At 39.0% G+C, this 21,165-nt stretch overlaps 1 protein-coding gene across 2 annotated transcripts in view; it reads left to right on the top strand.

Annotated features, from left to right (window-relative positions):
• rasa2 (RAS p21 protein activator 2) overlaps positions 1-21,165 on the top strand; it is a 173,223-nt gene that overhangs the window by 38,514 nt on the left and 113,544 nt on the right. For both annotated transcript variants that reach the window (XM_059994339.1, XM_059994349.1), the window contains exon 2: positions 11,852-11,969. In XM_059994339.1, coding sequence (XP_059850322.1) covers positions 11,852-11,969 — 118 coding nt within the window. The remainder of the gene's footprint in view (positions 1-11,851; positions 11,970-21,165) is intronic.

Below are 21,165 nucleotides of genomic sequence, written 5' to 3' on the forward strand. Positions count from 1 at the left end.
GCTGAAGCCTCTTTTGAGCTGAAGCCTCTTTTGAGCCAAAACCTGACATTCCTACTCCCAACAATGGCTGCCTCGCTTCTTCCTTCTGTACTTTTAAATATGCATCGCCAACCTGTGCAAAACCCTGTCTCTGTGGCCTGCTCCTGCTGCTGACTGGGCCATCAGAATGAGCCTGAACACCCACAAAACTCTTCTTTTAAATAAGTGTTACTGACCTGTGAGAAACTTCTTCACCGTGGCCTGCTTCTGCTGCCGGTTGGGCTGTCAGAACGTGCCATCCCTGGAATTTGGGGAACCCACATCACAATCCCTCAACCACAGGTATATCCTTGAGTATAGAGAGCAAACCTGTTCGTAATAAGCTTGGTCTCATCAATGTTTTGTCGAATTTGTAGCTCAAATCATCTTTAATAGTGTGCTATTTGCCTTCCTAATGGCTAACCAAATGTACACACTAGCCTTGATCTGCAAAGAAACTCCTTTCAATTACATAAAATATTGAAAAATGCTCCCCCTTCTATTTTTATCCCTGCTCACATGTTCTATTTTCCATTCTTCACTCATTCACCGACCTCATCTACATTCACTTGTAACTTCTGCTCTTTAGTTTCAGCCTCCCAAGATAAAAATGACAAGTTATTACTACTCTTTCATAAATGTTAACCATTACTTGTATATGTCAATTTGCTTGTGATCTAAAGTAAGTTTTAACAATTTATGTGGCACCTTATCAATGACCTTCCAAGTCCAAAAGGATCTCTTCTGCTTGTTGCTTTAGTGATAAACCATTAATAGATCTGTAAATTTTAATTTCCCTTCTATAAATCCAAGTTTCTTCATTTGAATCATGTTATTGCTTTCAAAGTGCACTGTGAGCAGTTCCTCGATAAAATAAATTTTGACATTTCCCTTCTTTTGTCAGAAACAGATTTGTCATTCTTCCTTTCTTGAATACTGAGATTCCCTTTGTTGCATTACAATCCATTGGAACTATTCTGGACTTTTAAGATGGTGCAATCAGTGTGCTCTGTATTCCCAAATTCACCTTTTTCAAAATGTTGAGATGATCATCTAAACCAGGGGTTCCTAACCTCAAGACCACAAATCCTTGCTTAATGGTATTGGTCCATGGCATAAAAAATGGTTGGGAACCTGGACCTAAGACTTTTGGCGTAATAATTTCTCTTTTTTTTTAAACTAACGTTAAGCTCTTTCAGCTCTTCTAGTAAGAGAAATTTGTGTACCTCAATTTTATCTTGTGAATATTTTTGTTTTAAGAATGTTGGTGATTTTTAATACTCACATTCTGTGTCTATTCTGTTAATCTGCTAATGATTATAAGGCATCTGTCACTAACGTCTCACACATCAGCAATAATAGAGTTGGGCAATAGAGGCTCCCTCTGTTAGTGGGGCTCGAAATGGATGTAAAGGGGGTTTCTTCTTTTTCTTTGTTACTGCATATGTTAATCAAAATGGCTTTGTTTTGTTAAAAGTAGGAATGCTTCTTTGTTGCGAGAGAGTGTTGGAAGCTTGTTTGGGTTAAAATTTACTGATAACGAGAATTGTATTCCTTTGTAAACCAATTGGGATTAATGTTGTTCTTTCTTCTGAGTCTGTAAGCTATTGTTGGCGGGCTTTTGGGGAGATTGGAGCGAGGGGGTGAGAGAGAGGACGCGATGCTGTAAGCTGGGCGAGGAATGGACCCCAAACGGGGGTCCGAGGCCAGGAGGTACCCTGAGGAGAGGAGACGAAGATAGATGTGCTTGGTTGACCACTTCGGGTGGTCCTGAGCTGCGAGTCGAGGAGTTTGGAGGGGATCGAATGGTGGCCAGAAGACTTCGATAATTGTGCTCCAACGGTTGTACACAAAGTGGTTTGGACTTTGATAAGTTTGGCGCCTTTTCTTTATTTTCTTTTCCTTCATATATACTGTATTGTTATTAATCACTTAGTTATAGTAATCTTTATAAATTGTAATCATTTAATCGCATATGGTGTCCTGTCTGTTTTTTGGTGAGGCAGGAACATCACACAGCATTTACACAAGCTGATTACCCAGTTTGGCGGGGCCGAAGGCTGCTCCCCCTAGACAAGAACAAACTGAGCGAGCCTGAGGCGACCCAGGGGGTTGCCCTAGCTGTCTACTTGATACACAAGCCAGTGTGGTACATTATGGAGAGCAAGCTGTTGCCAATGTAGCATGCTCCTCCTTCCCACACAGCTGATGAATCTAAAAGAACGGCAGAGACTGATACAGTTTAGCACTAGCTGCATTCTAGGAGTTGCCAGTCAGCAATGAAAGCAACATTGGACTGTCTTCGGGACTCCAGCTCTGGATTTTTCCATGAGGTTTACTTCCAAAGTCTTCCCCATGAGTGGGTGTTTCTCCAAGGCAGTGGAGGTTTGAGATCTGTGTTTTCCTTCTAGCTGAGCTGCCAACAGTGGCTGAGGTGCCCCATATGCCTGAAGCGACTGGCTTTAAGGTAGCAATAGAAGCTTTTGTTTCCAATCCTATTAATCCTTTGCTTGAATGAGGAAACAAGTGAAAATGATCATGTTGTTCTCTCCTGCAAATAAGTTTTCTCAATTAATGTTTTAAAAGCTTTCTGTAATCTAAACATTTCTATCTTTTCATCTTTTATTATAAAGAATTCCTTTAACATTGAAGTTGGATTCAAAATTTATTGAGATACAGCAGAAAAAAAGGCCCTTCCTGCCCTTTGAGCTACACCACCAAGCAATCATTGATTTAATCCTAGGCTAATCATGGGACAATTTACCTGCTAACCGATACATCTTTAAACTGTGGAAGGAAACTGGAGCACCCAGAGAAGACCCTTGCCATCCATGGGGATGACATAGACTCTTCACAGGTGACATTGGAATTGAACTTCGAACTCTGGCTGAAACTTCAATAGTGTTGTGATAGCCATTATATTACTGTGGCACTCATTGATGCCATGGGAGAAAACAACTGGTAATGGGAGTATGTAACTCAAGAGTTCCACGGAATTTGTTTCAAGCTTTGCTTTTTGTAATTTTTAAAAATTATTTATTAACCACTTGATCTTAGAGGCTATGATTTTGAAGTTTGCTGATGATACCAAAATTGGCAGTGTGGTTGATGCTGAGGAAGAAAGTTCTGGGCTGCAGGAAGATCTAAGCAGATTGGTTGGATGGGTACAAATATAACTCGATTGAGGAAATGTGAAGTGATCTTTATGAGGAGAACAAACAAGATGAATGAATACACATTAAATAGTGAGATAATAAGAATTGTAAAGGAACAGAAGGATTCACTGGTCCCTGAAGCTAGAAAGGCAGGTAGATTGTGGTTAAAAAGACATCTGTCTACACAGACCAAGGCATCTGATATCAGAACATTTTAGAACTCAAATGTCTTAAGACACAAGTTGAGTACTCCCTGCAATTCTGGTCGTGCACTACAAGAAGGATGTGGTGGCGCATGAAAGGGTGCAGTGGAGGTTGATGAGGATGTGGCTAGACCTGAGAGATCGGCAGGGCGAGGTTGTTTACTTTGGAAAAAATGAGACTGAGTGGAGATTTGAGTGTACAAAAAGTTGTGGTGAACAAAATTGAGAGGCTAACTTAGAGTGAATAGAAAGAATATATTCACAAGGAGAAGTGGATAATTGGGGGAATACAAAGTTCAAAGCATTATTAAAGTGTTTATATGTCACTATGTGTTACCCTGGGTTTAATTTTCTTTTGGGCATTTGCAGTAAATGTAACAAGTTAATGAAAAACTAAAGACTAGAACAACAACCAATATGCAAAAGACAGTTAATTGTGTGAATACAAAAAAAATACAAAAAAGGTATTGAGAGCATAAGTTCTAGAGTCCTTGAAAGTGGTCACAATGAACGTCCCAGAAGCTTTATAACACATATTAATCATCCCCTTTTCCTCCTCCTCCTCCTATCTTCCAACTCTCCTGGCTCTTCAGCCCCCTTCCTCATTCTAATACCCTTATCCTCTCTCCTCTGTGTCCACCATATTCCATGCCTCATCTCCCATCTGCACTCTGTTTTCATTTCCTCTCCTTTCCTTCCCTCTTGCACTACCTTTCTTCTCCCCTGTTCCATTCTTCTCACTGTTTCCCACTCTAGCTCCACCTTGATGAAGTTATAAAGAAGGCAAGACAGCGGCTATACTTCATTAGGACTTTGAAGAGATTTGGTATGTCAACAAATACATTCAAAAACTTCAATAGATGTACTGTGGAGAGCATTCTGACAGGCTGCATCACTGCCTGGTATGGGAGGGGTGGGGAGGGGGAGCTACTGCACAGGACTGAAAGAAGCTGCAGAGGGTTGTAAATTTAGTCGACTGCTTCTTGGGTACAAGCCTACAAAGTACCCAGGATATCTTCAAGGAGCAGTGTCTCAGAAAGACAGGGTTCATTATTAAGGATCCCCAGAATCCAGGGCATGCCCTTTTCTCACTGTTGCCATCGGGTAGGAGGTACAGAAGCCTGAAGACACATACTCTGCGATTCAGGAACAGCTTCTTCCCCTCTGCCATCCAATTCCTAAATAGACATTGAACCCTTGGACACTACCTCACTTTTTTAATATACAGTATTTCTGTTTTTGCACAGTTTTTAATCTATTCAATATATGTATACTGTAATTTATTGATTAATTATTATTTATTTCAATTTTTTTCCTTCTATATTATGTATTGCATTGAACTGCTGCTGTTAAGTTAATAAATTTCATGTCACATGCTGGTGATGATAAACCTGATTCTGATTCCTCCTCTTCACCCTTTCACCTCATTTTCTTCATCCTTTCTCCTAATCTCCTCTACCCTCCTCCTCCCCCTCTTCCTTCAACCTCCTCTTTTGTACTCTGTCATTTTTCTCAACTTATCTACTGCTCCACACTCCTTTGTGCCCATGTCTTCCCCCCCCCCCCCCCACCCAGTTCCTCTCCGTTTCGGTAGATTTTACAATAGCTGCACTTTTTGATTGCGTAAAATTTTAGTCTCGTTTTCATAAGCTGCGGTTAAAGGAGCACTATTGAAGAGGGATGAATGTGATGCCGATTTTTTTGCAAGTTACAGTGCCAATAAAAAGTATTCACTCCCTCCCCCTTTGGAAGTTTTCACATTTTATTGTTTTATAGCATTGAATCACAGTGGATTTAATTTGGCTTTTTTTGACACTCATCAACAGAAAAAGACTCTTTCGTGTCAAAGTGAAAACTAATCTCTACAAAGTGATCCAAGTTAATTACAAATATAAAACACAAAATAATTGATTCCATCGCCGTTGGCTATCATTGGTGCAGCTAGTTGGTTTTCAAAGTCACATAATTAGTTAAATGGAGATCTGTTTTTGGGGCCCTGTGTGCAGTCAAAGTGTTTCAATTGATTGTAGTAAAAATACACCTGTATCGAGAAGGTCCAACTGCTGGTGAGTCATTATCTTGGCAAAATCTACACCATGAAGACAAAAGAACACTCCAAGTAACCCTGTGAAAAGGTTATTGAAAAGCACATTTCAGGAGATGGATACAAGAAAACTTCCAAGTCAGTGAATATCCCTTAGAGTACAGTTGTCAATCATCAAGACATGGAAAGAACCTGGCATAGCTGTAGATCTGCCTAGAGCAGGCCGTCCTCAAAAACTGAGTGATCGTGCAAGGTGGGGACTAGTGAGGGAGGCCACTGAGAGACCTATGTCAACTCTGGAGGAGTTACAAACTTCAGTGGCTGAGATGAGAGAGACTGCACATCCAACTTTTGCCTGGATGCTTCACTAGTTGCAGTTTTATGAGAGAGTAGCATAAAACTGTTGGGGGAAATCAACTCAGAAGTGTCAGCTAGAGTTTGCCAGAAGGCACATGGGAGACTGAAGTCAGCTGGAAGAAGGTTCTATATAGGCATCCATTAGTCTTATGAGACCATGGATTTGCACCTTGGAAGGTTTCCAGGGCGCAGGCTTGGGCAGGGTTCACCACTCCTCGCCAATGATGTTGTCCAAGGGAAGGGCACTAGAACCCAAGTAGCTTGGCACCGGTTTTGTCGAAGAGCAATGTGTTGTTAAGTGCCTTGCTGAAGGAGGACACAACACGCTGTCTCAGCTGAGGTTCGAATCAGTGACCCTCAGATCACTAGACTGATACCTTATCCACTAGGCCAGGCGCCAACACAAGAAGGTTCTATGGTCCGATAAAACCAAAATTGAGCTTTTTGACTGTCAGACTAAATGCTATGTTTGGCATAAGCCAAACACTGCACATCATCAAAAACACCATCCCTACTATGAAGCATGGTGGTGGCTGCATCGTGCTGTGGGGATGCTTCACTGCAGCAGGCCCTGGAAGGCTTGTGAAGGTAAAGGGTAAAATGAATGCAGCAAATTACAGGGGAATCCTGGAGAAAACCCTGATGCAGTCTGCAAGAGAACTGCAATTTGGGAGAAGATTTATTTTCAAGTAAGTCAATGACCCCAAACATAAAGCCAAAGCTATACAGGAATGACTTAAAAACAACAAAGTTAATGTCCTAGAGTGATCACATCAGAGTTCAGACCTCAATCCAATTGTAAATTTGTGGCTGAACTTGAAAAAGGCTGATCACTCATGATCCCCATGCCATCTGACAGAGCTTGACCAGTTTTGTAAAGAAGAATGGGGGAAAAATTGCAGTGTCCAGATGTGCAAAGGTGATAGAGACCTATCCACACAGACTCAAGGCTGTAATTGCTGCCAAAGGTGCAGCTACTAAATACTAACTTGAAGGGGGTGAGTAATTATGCAATCAATAATTTTGAGTTTTATATTTATAATTAATTTGGATCACTTTGTGGAGATGTGTTTTCACTTTGACATGAAAGTCGTTTTCTGTTGATCAGTGTCAAAAAAAGCCAAATTAAATCCACTGTGATTCAATGTTGTAAAACAATAAAGCATGAAAGCTTCCAAGGGGGTGAATACTTTTCATAGGCACTGTCAGCTATGATCCTCAGACACAATAATTTCATTATGAACCACTGGTTATTCATAAGCCAAGATAGTTTTTTAGTTGATTTGTCCTTTCAGCAAAAATATGTTTTGAAACAACACACACAAAATGCTGGTGGAACACAGCAGGCCAGGCAGCATCTATAAGGAGAAGCACTGTGGACTCTTCATCATATGTTTTCAAGATTGCTTTCATGATTCAAGATTGTTTATTGTCATTTTTCAGTACAAGAGTGTAATGAAGGAGGAAATGAATGTACCCCTGTTTACAGTGCAGCATTAAAAAAGCTCATAAGCAAAAAGAACACAATAAAAGAAATATAAATATAAGAGCAATTCTATAAAATACAAATAATTGTACTTTTAATGTCTTTATTGAACACATTTGTTTTATCATTCACAGTCCAAGCTGGAAAAAGTATATGAACCCTTGTACTTAATAACTAGTAGAATCTCCTTTAGCAGCAATAACCTCCACCAAGCATTTCCTGTAGCTGCTGCACAACGGTGAGGAAGAATTTTAGACCATTCTTCTATACTAAACTTTCAGTTCACTATTATTTCTGGGATACCTTGCATGAGCATCCCTCTTCTGATCATGCCCATTGCATTGGATTAAGGTCTGGACTCTGACTTGGCCAATCCAAGACATGAATTTTCTTCCTTTTAAACCATTCTGTTGTTGATTTACTCTTGTCTTTTGGATTATTGTCTTGTTGAATCATCCAACTTCTGTTAAGCTTCAGGTGACAGACCACTACCTTGACATTCTCCTATAAAATGTCTTGACAAAATTTTGAATTCATTGTTCCCTCAACAATTGTAGGCTGTCCAGTCCTTGACGCAGCAAACCAGCCCCAAACCATGATGCCCCTTCACATTGCTTCACAGTTGGGATGAGGTTTTGGTGTTGGTGTGCAATGCCCTTTTTCCTCCAAACATAGCAGTGTGAATTTCTGCCAAAAAGTTCAGTTTTTGCCTCAGCTGGCCACAGAACATTATCCCAGAAATATCCTGGAACACTCAGGTGGACATTTGTAAACTGGAGAGGTGCAGCATTTTTTTTCTTGCTGGAGAATAGTGGTTTCCTCTGTGGCGTGGTGTCCTTCCATGAACACCATTCTTGTTCAGTATTTTTCTTATAGTGGGCACATGAACCGAAAGGAAGTTCTAGAGATTTCTGCAGGTCTTTTGCTGTCACCCTTGGTTTCTTTTTCACCTCCTTCAGTATTGCATGTTGTACTTTTGGTGTAATCTCTGCAGGACACGCACCCCTAGGATGAATAGCAAGTGTGAGTAGTACTGAATTTCCTCCATTTGTAGACATTTTCTCTTTCTGTGGACTGGTGAACACTCGGGTCTTTAGAAATGCTTTAGTAGCCTTTTAATCAGAATCAGAATCAGACTTTAATCGCCAAGTACCTGTACACATACAAGGAATTTACTTCCAGCAGATGTTGTCTCTCTGCTCATAACAGATGATAAATATAAATGAAAATATAGATTCTACATATTATACAGATTATACATACAAGTAGTGCAAACCGGCAGTTAACTGTTCAGCAAAGTGACTGCAGTAGGGAAAAAACTTCTCCAGTGCCTATTAGTCTTAGTTTGGAGGGATCTGAAGCGCCTACCAGACGGATGCAGTTCAAACAGTCCGTGCACAGGATGGGAGGAGTCCTTTATGATGTTCCCCGTCCTCTTCTTCAACCTGGAAGAGTACAGGTCCACAATAGAGGACAGGGAGGCTCCAATGATGCACTTGGCAGTCCTCACTGTGCGTTGTAGTCTGGTTCTATCCTGCTTGGTGGCGGCTCCAAACCACACAGTGATGGAGGTGCACAGGACAGACTCAATGACTGCAGTATAGAACTGTAGCAGCAATTCCTGAGGCAGACCATATTTCCTCAAGAGCCGCAGGAAGTACAACCGCTGCTGGGCCTTCTTCAGGATGGACCTGATGTTCTGCTCCCACTTCAGATCCTGAGAGATGGTGGTTACCAGGAACCTGAAGTTCTCCACGGTGGACACAGGGCTGCCGAGGACTGTGAGGGGGGACATAATGGGGGTATTCCTGAAACCCACTATCATCTCCTTTGTCTTGAGCGTGTTCAGCTCCAGATTGTTCCGACTGCACCAGAGCGCCAGTTGGTCCACCTGCTGTCGATATGCAGACTCTTCACTGTTCTGGATAAGTCTGATGACGGTGGTGTCGTCTGCAAACTTCAAAAGCTTCACATAGGGATTGGAGGAGGTGCAGTCATTGGTGTAGAGGGAGAACAGCAGTGGAGAGAGGACACACCCCTGGGGGGCGCCGGTGTTGGTGATTTGAGTATCTGAGGTGACCTGTCCCATCCTTACCTGCTGACTTCTGTTGGAAACTTCTGTTTCCAGCTTCATGCAGCTCAATAATTCTTCATCTAAAGTCCTCTGAAAGTTGTTTTGATTGAGGCATGGTGCACATAAACAGATCTTTCTTGACAAGAGTATTCTTTGTCAGTAACCTGACTTTGTGTGGTTTTTTTATATGGGGCAGGGCACCTCTACAATCCACACCTCCAATCTCATCTCACTGATCGGAACTCCTGACTCCAGATAGCTTTTATAGAAGGCATTACCCCAGAGGTTCACATGCTTTTTTGAACCTAGACTGTGATTGTTTAAATGGTGTACTCAGTATAAACAAAAAGAAGTACAATAGTTTGTGTGTTATTAGTTTAGGAAGATGTGTTTGTCTATTATTGTGACTTAGATGAAGATTAGACAACATTTTATGAGTAATTAATGCAGAAAACCAGATAACTGTAAAGTGTTCACAAACTTTTTCTTGCAACTATACATGGACTGATTGCATATGCATAAAGTGCCACTAGGTTCAGTGTATCTGTATATAAGATGACTGAGAGGAAGTGATCAAGTAATGTGACTCTTGGCAAGAGGGATTCTTCTAGGTGGCAGCAGGGCATATGAAAATATAGTAAGGCAGTGACTCTGTGCAAGTATGAAGTGTAGAATAGATGAGTAAAGTGGCAGTGCATGGGGGGAGGAATGAGGAGTGGTGGGGAGTGGATGTGGTTGGGTGGGTTAATGGATGTAGGTGTTGGTTAGCCTGATGACTTGGGCTATGTAACTGTTTTTGAGTCTAGTGGCCCTGGCATGGATGCTGCATGGAGTGGGACAAACAGTCCATGAGCAGGGTGGGTGGGATTCTGCATGATACTGCTGGCCTTTCTCTGGCACATTTCTTAATATATTGTATATTCTTGATGATAGGTAGACTAATGCTGGTGATGCATTGGGCAGTTTTAACTAACCATTGTAGAGCACTCTTGTCTGCTGCAGTGCAATTTACATACCACACTGGTTAGAATACTCTGAAATGCCTGTTTGTAGAAGGTTGTGAGTATTGATGTGTGGATTAATGTGCTTATTGGTAAGTTTTGACTCTGGAGGATATGTTTTGGGACCATTTGAGGTGGTGCATGATGTGTACTCCCAGGACTTTTATGAAGTATTTGTATTCCAAAGGAAAACTTAACTCCTCAGAACCTCAATGATTTTTTTTTTGTTTCAAACATTCCTAATCATTTTTGCATTGACTCAAAAAGGTTTCCCAGTTCATTGTATTGTAATAAATTTAACTTGCATGTGCTGCTTAAATATTCAAGAATCAGAAAGCATTAATAGATTTTAACATTGTGTAGAATTGCATCTCTTTATTTTAGAACTTTTCATTGAGCACACTGCAGGCTGAGTAGTGTGCTCAAGTCCAAAATGCTTGGGGCTGGAAGTGTTTCAGATTTTTTCAGAGTTTGGAATAAATGATGGCTTGGGATCATTTCCGGCTCTAAATGTAATGCCACCAGTAACCAGTCTTTGTTTTACAGTTGGTCATCACACATATGTTCTTAACAATAAGAATTATTACATAACATTCATATAATGAAACTTAATGTGTGCAGCACAGCAGCATCGGGAGAATACCTGAATCAGCAGGCTTTCAGACTCCATCTGCAATGTTATGTTTTGTCTGAAAGGTTACAACACACTGTATTTTTATTTTATTTTTTTAAGGTTTTATGTAATTTATAAAGACAATCAGTGTTGTAGACTTGTTCTGGTGTTAGATTTTCATCAGCAATGATCTTGGCAATCTTATCAATGAATGTTTCTGCTTCTTCTTGATCAGTAGCTGCTTTATCATCACAAACATTTTTTAAAAATAAATGTGCCTTTTTGGTAAATTTCTGCAACCAACCTGCTGAATATTCACAATTACCTTCAATTTTCAGTTCATCGTGATAGATCTTTGTTTGCTTCATGATCAATAAACCATTAAGCAACATATGTTCATTCTGTGGCTTGCGAACCCACTCTTTCAATTCACAATTGAGGTCTTCATTTATGACTTTATGTAGCATTTTTTCTATTTTTCATTAACTTCTGTTTATTACTTCTCAGAACAGTCTGTGGTGCACATTGCTGGGGACCTTCCTCGCGCCTTGTGCAATTTGTCAATGCTGAAAAAAATTTAGGATTTTGGAGGATTTTGGATTTCTGTACTCTGTATATTAGTAACACATGTACACAATAGTAAAATGGATTAATGGGAATCAGGTTTATTATCGCTGACATGTCATGAACTTTATTGTTTCACAGCAGCTGTGTACTGCAAAATATAAAAATCACTATAAATTACAATAAGAATGTATAAATAATGCAAAAAGAGAGCAAGATAGTGAAGTAATGATCAGGATTTGCTTATGATGAAAGCACTTTATAGGCAATTTTTTGATTACTGAGTTACAGATTTGATTTATTTTTCATAAAGCTATTTCTAATTTTGTTTTACAGGCGAAGCCAAAAACCTACCTCCATGCCATGGACCAAACAAGATGCGAGATTGCTTTTGTATTATAAAACTGGACCAAGAAGAGGTTTATCGGACAAAAGTAGTTGAAAAATCTTTAAGGTAACCACTTTTTATGTGATATAGATATGTCCTGCACTTTTGAGTATTTCCATTGTGGGTTTTCCTTTATTCGTGATGCCAACACATGGACAGGCATCAAGAACATTCCTCCCTATACCTTCACCAATATTGTTTTGTTATTGAACTGGCTTGATTACTAAATTTATCCCACTGTATTAACACACCTTTCCGGTTTCTCTATGGATAAGCAATTTTCAAAGGAAATTGATCTTATTTTTAATAAATTGTGTGCACAGAATGCAAGTTTGTTCGACTATAAAGTTATACAGCATGGAAATGGCCCTTTGATTGTAATTAATTGTGGAAATATCCATTTTCTTTTGCATTGTTTTTCCCTCCCAGCCTCTCTATCTGTCATGTAGTGTGCAGCTCTTTAGAAATTAGTTCTGTTATGCTTTGGAAAGGCTTGTAAATATTGTAAAATATCTTCAGTCTAATACCAGGTTTGAAACAAGATTGGTGAATAATACACATCAGAATCAGGTTTAAAATTTGTTGTGGTACAGTATATAAAAGTTACTATAAATAGTGCAAAACAAGAATAAAATATTGTTTATAGGTTCATAGACCATTCTGAAATATGATGGTGAAAGGGAACAAACTATTCCTAACACAATGTGATGTGTATGTATCTTCAGGCTGTTATATTTCCTCATTGATGGTAGTATTGAGAAGAAGGCATGTCCTGGATAGTAAGGATCTATGGAAGACTTTTTGAAATGCTCTTCAGGCATTTCTTCCCTCTATTTCCCATAAAGGTGTCAAAAAATTACAATTATTTTGTTGGCCAATCCCTTGGGAGTGGAGGAGGACATGCAAATAGCAGCAACTCCTAATAGAACCTTTTGTATAATTATCTGTGTAATGTGGGAATTTAGACTTATGAAACCTATTAAGTTGACAGTACTTTGATGATAAGTAATTAGAAGAAAATATCCTGAATGACTCCTTGGAGTCATTAACAGAAAGAAAGTGAATTTGTAAAGGGTGATTTTACTTTTAAATAAGGAATAGATCCTATAATTCATTAATATAGACTCAGATCATTAATATCGACATATGGTGCCCTGCTTTGAATTGTGTTTGGAAACTCAAAGATCAGATATAGAGCATTTAGTAAAGGGGAAATTTTATTGCACAATGCGCTTAGAAAGACCTATATATTTTTTGTAGAATTGAACATAAAGGAACAGCTTCCATAGACTTAATTGGATAAAATAATGGTAAGCAGAACTAAATGCTTAGCATTTAGTTGAATATTTTAGACATAATATTTCATATTCCAAAAACAGCAAGAATTCCTCTTTTAGATGCTGCCTCTCATGTCGTTTCATGTCGGCCATTTATGCAATCTTCAACACTAAGATTTTCAATTTTATCAATTGGTTATCTGAACTTAAAATTATTGAATTTATGCCTGATGTTTTGTAAGGGGGAATTGTAGGCCATCAGTGTTAGCATGAAGGAATCTTTCCTAGGTCTTTTCTCAAAGGGCCTGAATCTAATTTTACCACTGTCTAATTTTTCTGGATTCACTTGACTAGCAGAAATTTGTCTGTTTATACAATTCTTTTAATTGACCTTGGTTAAATCACTTCGAGATGTGCACTTAATCAATCAATCAAGGCATTGAAGGCTACTGGCCAAGTACTGGATGATGAGATTAATATGGATTGGTGTCTATTGGTGGGTGTGGACATGAAGGAAGATTGACTTGTTTCCATGTTGTCTAGCATTTCCACACCCTTCTCCATTCCAACTAGAGCCAATGTAGATTATGTAAACTTTGCTTAGTCCTTGGAATCCTAGTAATAAAAATAATAATAATTGAAAACAAGACGAGAGTTGGATACAGATTCTCTGCAAAAGTTATGATAGGGTTCCATTCCTGACAATTGTTTCTATCCCTAGTAGTTCACAAATTAGAAATGTGGCTAGCTGGCAGTATATTTAAATAAAAGCATAGGTAAATCAAGGGCAATGTTTCGTTAAACACTGGGTATTTAACTCAACCAATCAGATTTCCTTGCCAGATGCAATGATATTGATACAGTCTGAGTTCTCACACAGCAGAACATGCCTACAGTCCCATGATAGTGAATCTGTCCCATTGGCCTTCTAAGCACGCGTTTGTTCTACATAAACACTCTACACAAATCGGATGTTCGTAACCCAGGGAGAGTTGGTATGTATTTATAGAAAATAGCAGGGGAGGTTGGCAGGTTCATGGACCAATGAGCTAAATTTCCACAGATGAACTGAATGTGACTATATTCTATATCAAGACCACAAATGTTACTTGCCTAGGCTTTTTGACATCAGCTCTATACCAAGGATGACAAGGGCCATAGGCACATAGAATCAACACCACTTACAAGTTCCCCTCCAAGTTTACACCAATCATTAATCTATATCCAGTCATTAATCTATCAGACTGGAAACTGTACAGTTTGTGAATGCCTCTACATATCTTTGGTTTCGATTACTTAACGCAGTAAAGGTGAGAAATTGAACCTAGGTTATGAAGCTGAGATCATGCTGCCTTAAAAAACTGTTTACCGTTATAAACTAACCCATAAGCAGCTTTATGCAACATATATGTTGTGAAGGTAGCAGAACACCTACGTGCAAGGCAAGGCTGAAATAACTTCAGTGCAAATTTTTATTTGCAATTCAGGTTTTGTTTGTATTCATGCTCTGAAGATGTGTGGTGTCTTGGGATATACTAATGATAGGCAGCTAAATTATGATTCCAATTAAATGTTTTCCAATTGTGGTTGCTTATTGCTTTGGCTGTTTTATTTGACTCTTACAGGTATTAATTAATACAATGACTTGTACTGTGCAGTGTTGGACTCTTGACCTGGAAAATGAGGATGCAGTTGTCACATTTTGACTTTTTATTATGGTTAATCATTTTGTAAAGGGAATGAAGAAGTAGCACAGAAGCATACTTTTTTCATATCCTTAAAGCATTCCTTCCAATGGAAGGGTAGAGCTTTTTTCCCCCATTTATTATTTCAGAGGACATGGAAATCACCTGCAATTCTCTAAATCCGCCTGCTCTTGAACAGAAGAAAGCAATTATATTGGTGGATCTGAAATCTTATAAAAGCCAGACTGGGTAAGGCGAGCAGATTTCCTTTCCTGATGAATAGTGGTGAAACTGTTGGATTTTTATGATAATCTGGTAGTTGAAAGGTTGTTGTTGCCAGGGCTAGCTTTTTAAAAAATATACCTTACTTATTTCATTGTATTTAAAATCTCTAGCAGTCAGTGTGGATCATCGGTCAATAACTTAATAGCAGTGCTAATGAATCTCGAGCGTGTAAAATATAATTCCCTCTGAATTCCCCCTGTTATGTTTGCATCTGCTTTCTCAATAGAGTCCATATGTATGCTAAAGGGACAGGCCTCACTTTGTCCCACTGTCTTCATTGCATCTGATTTGATAACATGAAGGAATTCATGTATAGTAGCTAAATATAGTAAATAATAAAACCACCATCTTTAATTTCCATTTTAAATTCCAGTCTTATCCCTGCGGCCCCTTCCTGGCTACACCCGAGGCTAAAATATGTTTCTTGTTCTTGTGATCTGTTATGAACCAGACTATCTACATAAACTATGTTGTGGTTGACCCCAAGATTAAATTTTTATCTTGTCCTGTCATCAAGATTATACAAGTCCACCACTACAAGCTCAACTCCAACTGCCCTGATTAGTTTACCTGCTGTTTATAAAACATGATCAATGATTTTGCTTCAGACTTAAAACATTTCACTGCTCTCCTGGTAGATAATTTACCACACTTAAACATCACGTTGTCCCATACTCAGCTACTGTAACCTACTTAGGACATAAAATATAGAACATTGCAACACTGTACAGACCCTTCAGCCCACAATTTTGTGCCAACCTTTTAACCTACACCCAAGATCAGTGTAACCCTTAATCCTAAACACTTGATGCCTTCACATGTCCCCATCTAGCTCTTCCAGGTCTATTCTTAAGCTCCTCTCTGGATACCTTGTAACTCTCAAGAGCCCTGTCTGTTCCTTCCTTCCTAAACCTTAAGCATGTTTCATTTCTCTTGATTCTTGTAAATCATGGTTCTGTTTCTTTTGTAAACCATGAATTCCTCACCCTGCCATTCTTTCCCTAGGACAAACATCCAAAAACCTACGGAAATGCTCCTGAACAAACTCCACATTTCCGTTGTGCAGACCCAATTTATGCTCCTAAGTTCCTGCGTAATAGCATCCTAATTTCTCATTTCTCCTATTTCTTTCCAAGGTTTTGGTAAATGTTAGAGCATTTTAGTCACTGTCTCCAAACTGCTCACTCACCAAGTGATGCTTGTCCCAAGCGTTATTCATCTTGCCGACCTTGTGTCCGCAAGCTGGTTTTGTGTTGTTGCATTATTTCAAATGCTTTCATCTATATATTTGAAGCCCTTCACATCTTTACCTGATCATCTGTAGCTTCTTGACTTCTTGTTTCATTGCATTAATTTGGCTCATCCATCAGCTGTTTAGACCCTAAGCTTTGAAGCTCCCTTTCTTAAATAGCTTCATTTATCTTTCTCTGTCACTCTTTCTTTTACACACTCATTTTAAAACATCTCTTGGACCAAACTTTCTGGCCTCATTATCAAATTGTCTGCTATTGCTCCTTTGCAATGCCTCAGGATGATTTACTCAGCAAAGATTCATATGAATACTTGTATTTTGCACTGTATAAAAACCATTATTACCCCTGCTCATCTGTTACATCTCTCTCTTCCATATGCACAGTTGGCCCTGTGTTCAAAGAAATTGTGGAATTTGACATCTTCTAGGGTTCTAGTAAGTGTTAGAAGATTTGTTTGCAGAAACCTCAATCCATTTACTGAAAAGCCTTTACCTACAAACCTCAGAATGTAAGGAAGCCACATGTGTTTTTTAATAATGTGAATGTTGTGAAGTGTCTTGGAACAATAATTATCCAGCAGTTATCCTGTTTTCATTATACTATAAACATGTCGAAGGAGAATGAGAGATAGATAAGGAGTGGTCAGAAAAAGGGAAATCAATAAATTGATTTTAAAAACACTTTTAACAACATCAGGAAATGTATAAACCTGTTGGGTTTGAAGATGTGGGCTTCATGCTTCATATTTTAATCTTGACCTTTATTAAATTACAAATACTAAAGAACAAATGCTTTATTAAACTACCTTTCATCAGTTAAAGTGACTGAAAACATTAATTATTTGAGTGTTATAAATCTGTATTCACAAATTAGTGGAATGACAGTTATGAGCCTGATGTTTGGAGGGAAGTGGTTAGGATAATACTTGTATCTGCTTAAACTATAAACCTCCCTGCACCCCTTGTAAACAAAATCTTTCGCCAAACTATTTTGGCATCTTATCTATTATCTCTGGTGTTCTTTGCTTGGCTTAATGTGGTCTAATTTAATGAAAGATAAAAAGAAGAAAATTCTGGAAGCCCTCAGCAAGACCTGCAGCATGCAAGATAGCAATGTTTCCAGTGAGTGGAAAACTGTCATCCAAACTGATTAATGTCGTGGTGAATGAAATAGTTGATTATAATACATAACTGATGTTTATGATAACCTTAATATGCTTTTCCATTACTAGCCTTCGAAGCTGAAGTTCTTCAGTGTTGAATTTAGCAAAAAATATGCAAAGAAATTCTCATAAGGTACAAGGAAATAGAATTGGTACAGAGTTGAATTTGAAAAGCTAGCTTCCAGTAACTCCCAGTTGCAAAAACTTCGTCCATGGTTGAGGTTTGGAACTGCTACTTTTAGCTTTAATTAAGGAATTTTCTACTTACTCATGTTCAAGAGAATTAGTTCATTATTGAAATAAGATTAATGTGCTTTGTTTTCTGTGCCCTCTCATCTGAAATAGATTTGGGAAAGAATGAAAGATATTGAGATGACCCAGAACTGAACACGAGTAGAGATATTGTTTTTCCTGGTGAAATGCAAGTCAATAAGAATAGAACATGGTAAAAGTCAGTAAAGTAGCAACATTTAAAATAGAGCTAGCAAGATACTGCTCCAACTTTATACATCCTTGGTAAGACGTCAGTTGGAGTTTTGTATGCAGTTCTGTTCACTGAAGTGTAGGAAGGACACGATGGCTGTTGGAGAGGGTGCAGCTGAAATTCACCAGGATGTTGTCTGGGTTGGAGCACTTCATTTATCAGAAGAGACTGGAGAAGCAGGGTCTGTTCTCCTTGGATCAGAGGAAATTTAGAGAGCCTGTGAATTTAAGTGTATAAAATTGAGTGGCGGAGAAGGGTGACTGCAGAAAATTCTAACCCACATCTGAAGTAGTTGAAACTATACGTTAAAACTATGCGTGAATTCAACCAACAGCAAATTGAGAAAACCTGGAAGTGCTCTTGTTCGAGCATTGTTCACCATGCATCTCGTTCGTTTGCTACTTTGTTCCTGTGAAAAAATGGCTCCTAAAAAGCAATTACATTGTCAAAGCAATTCCTCAAAGGCTAAGAAGGAGAATAAAGTGCTATATCTCGCCGAGTGTGTGGCTAGAGGACATGTCACAGAAGCATATCCCTGTCGATGGCCAAATTATACGTGATAAAGCTCTTTGTCTCTATGAGCACTACTGTGACGGGGTTGATGAGAGTGAGAGAAAAGAGTTTAAGGCTAGTAAGGGATGGCTGACTGGCTATGTAAAGAATTGCAGCCTCAAGAACATAAAGATCATGGGAGAATCGGCATCGGCTAATGCCAAGGCCACAGCAGTGTTCCCAGAGGAGCTCAAGAAACTCATAGAAGAGAAAGGCTACCTTGCAAGATTTGTTCGATGATGCAAAGAAAAGAAGAAACAGTTTCCTGTAACAGTGTTTCTAACTAAAGCATCTGCAATTCTGAAGTCTCGACGTTCAACTCTTGAAGATCCTCAGCCTTCAACCTCCACAGTTCCTGACTAGTATTATTGAGGCTCCTCCAAAGCGTTTTCATTCCCTAAACAAGACAGTGTAACAACTACTATACAGGAATTACAAGTTTTACTCGTTGTTTGATCATTGTTCGCCTCACATCTCATTCTTTCGCTGCTTGTATTGTGAGTGAGAGGAACATGTACAGTTTTTTTTTCTTGTCAATGTTCCCTAAACATTACAGTATAACAACTATTTACATAGCATTTACATTGTATTAGGTATTATAAATAATCTAGAGATGATTTAAAGTGTGCAGGAGGATGTGCGTAGGTTATATGCAAATACTACACCATTTTATATAAGGGACTTGAGCATCCGTGGATTTTGGTATCTGCAGGAGGTCCCGGAACCAATCCCTCATGGATAAGGAGGGCCGATTGTACACCATTTAAACAATCACTGTCTAGATTTAAAAAAGCATGTGAAAATGAATGTCTTGTATAAAAGCTATTTGGAGTCAGACATTCCAGTCAATGAGATGAGATTAGAGGTGCCCTGCCCTGTAAAAAAAAAAGACGCACAGAATCAGGTTACTGACAGAACCAGCTCTTATCGAGAAAGGTCTGTTTATGTGCACTTTTTGGCAAAAATGCACACACCTATGTTTAACGGAGGGAAAGGGGCACTGCATATCAAGACCAAACCTCATCCCAACTGTGAACCATGGTGGAAGGAGCATCATGGTTTGGACTGCTTTGCTGCCTCAGGGCCTGGACAGCTTGCAATCATTGAGGGAACCATGAATTCAAAATTGTATCAAGACATTTTGCAGGAGAATGACAGGGTAGTTTGATCTGAAACACAAGAAGTAACAATGGAATGGTTTAAAAAGAAGAACATTTGTGTTTTGGCATGACCAAGTCAGAGTCCAGACCTTAGCCCAATTGAGATGCTGTGGCATGATCTGAGAAGGGCAGTTCATGCCAGGTATCTCAGAATTACTGATGAACTGAAACAGTTTTGAATGGAGGAATGGTCTAAAATTCCTCTTTGCTGTTGTGCACATCTGAGCAGCTACAGGAAATGTTTGGTGGAGGTTATTGCTGCTAAAGGAGGTTCTACCAGTTATTAAGTTCAAGGGTTCACATACTTTTTCCAGCCTGGACTGTGAATGATTAAACACTGTGTTCAAAAAAGACATGAAAAGTACAATTGTTTCTGTTATTACTTCAGGCAGATTGTGTTTGTCTATTATTGTGACTTAGATGGCAATCAGATCAGATCTTCTGAGTAATTAATGCAGAAAACTAGGTAACTGCAAAGGGTTCACAAACTTTTTCTTGCACCTGTAGGTTAGCACTTGAATTGCCCAGGTGTAGAAGGTGGTGGACAAGTTCTGGGTGATGGGATTGATATAACATGAATCAGTTGGATGGAATGCGTCTGATTTCCAGTTGGCTCTTTTTGTTTGCTGTATGATTCTATGATTCATAGTTATTTGTGTTGAGTTTGCATATATTTCCCTGTGATTGTATGGGTTTCCTCTAGGCGCTCTCTGAATGATGTGTGTAGTTGATGGCAGTGTGGACTTGGTGGGCCAAAAGGTCAGTTTCCATGCTCTCTCTCTCTCTGACTTCATGACTTCAAAAGATGATCGTTGACATTTGGCAGATGTACATTCATGGTTTAGTGGAAGATGACAAGTAGTGAATATAACACAATGTTTGAAGGAGGGCACAATCAGCAACCCTAGGTGTGAGCTTTATTTTTAACTACTTCACCCTGTAAAATGGACAAATGATTTCAGCTAGTGGATCAGATGCTGAAGTTGTTCAGTGATGGATGATAAAAACTTGTGAGCTGAAGATTTGGGGCCGTAAAAAAACATTAAATTGTTAAGTCTAAATGTGATAAAAGACAAAGATGAGGCTTGAGTAGCAAATGAATTCAGTCAAGGGGAACTAAGGTGAGTTCAGATATAGAAGTATGTAATCTTGGTCATGGAACTGATTATTTGTTGTAAATTTGGCAAGTATCTCAAAGATCTTGCACAGTGGGATTTCCTGCATTTCAGCTTGCAATTTATCTTTGTTGTTGTGACTCACTTTAATGTGGGGAAATAATTACTGTGACCATTTTTAACTGTCATCAGCTTTTCTGAAGAGAATATTGTGTTGCTCCATTTCAACATTCTGTTCCCATGTATGGACCAAGGACTCTGTCAACAGTGTTCAATTCATGTGTGGTTA

The sequence above is a fragment of the Hypanus sabinus genome, chromosome 2 (genome assembly GCF_030144855.1).
Source record: "Hypanus sabinus isolate sHypSab1 chromosome 2, sHypSab1.hap1, whole genome shotgun sequence".
NCBI lineage: Eukaryota > Metazoa > Chordata > Chondrichthyes > Myliobatiformes > Dasyatidae > Hypanus > Hypanus sabinus.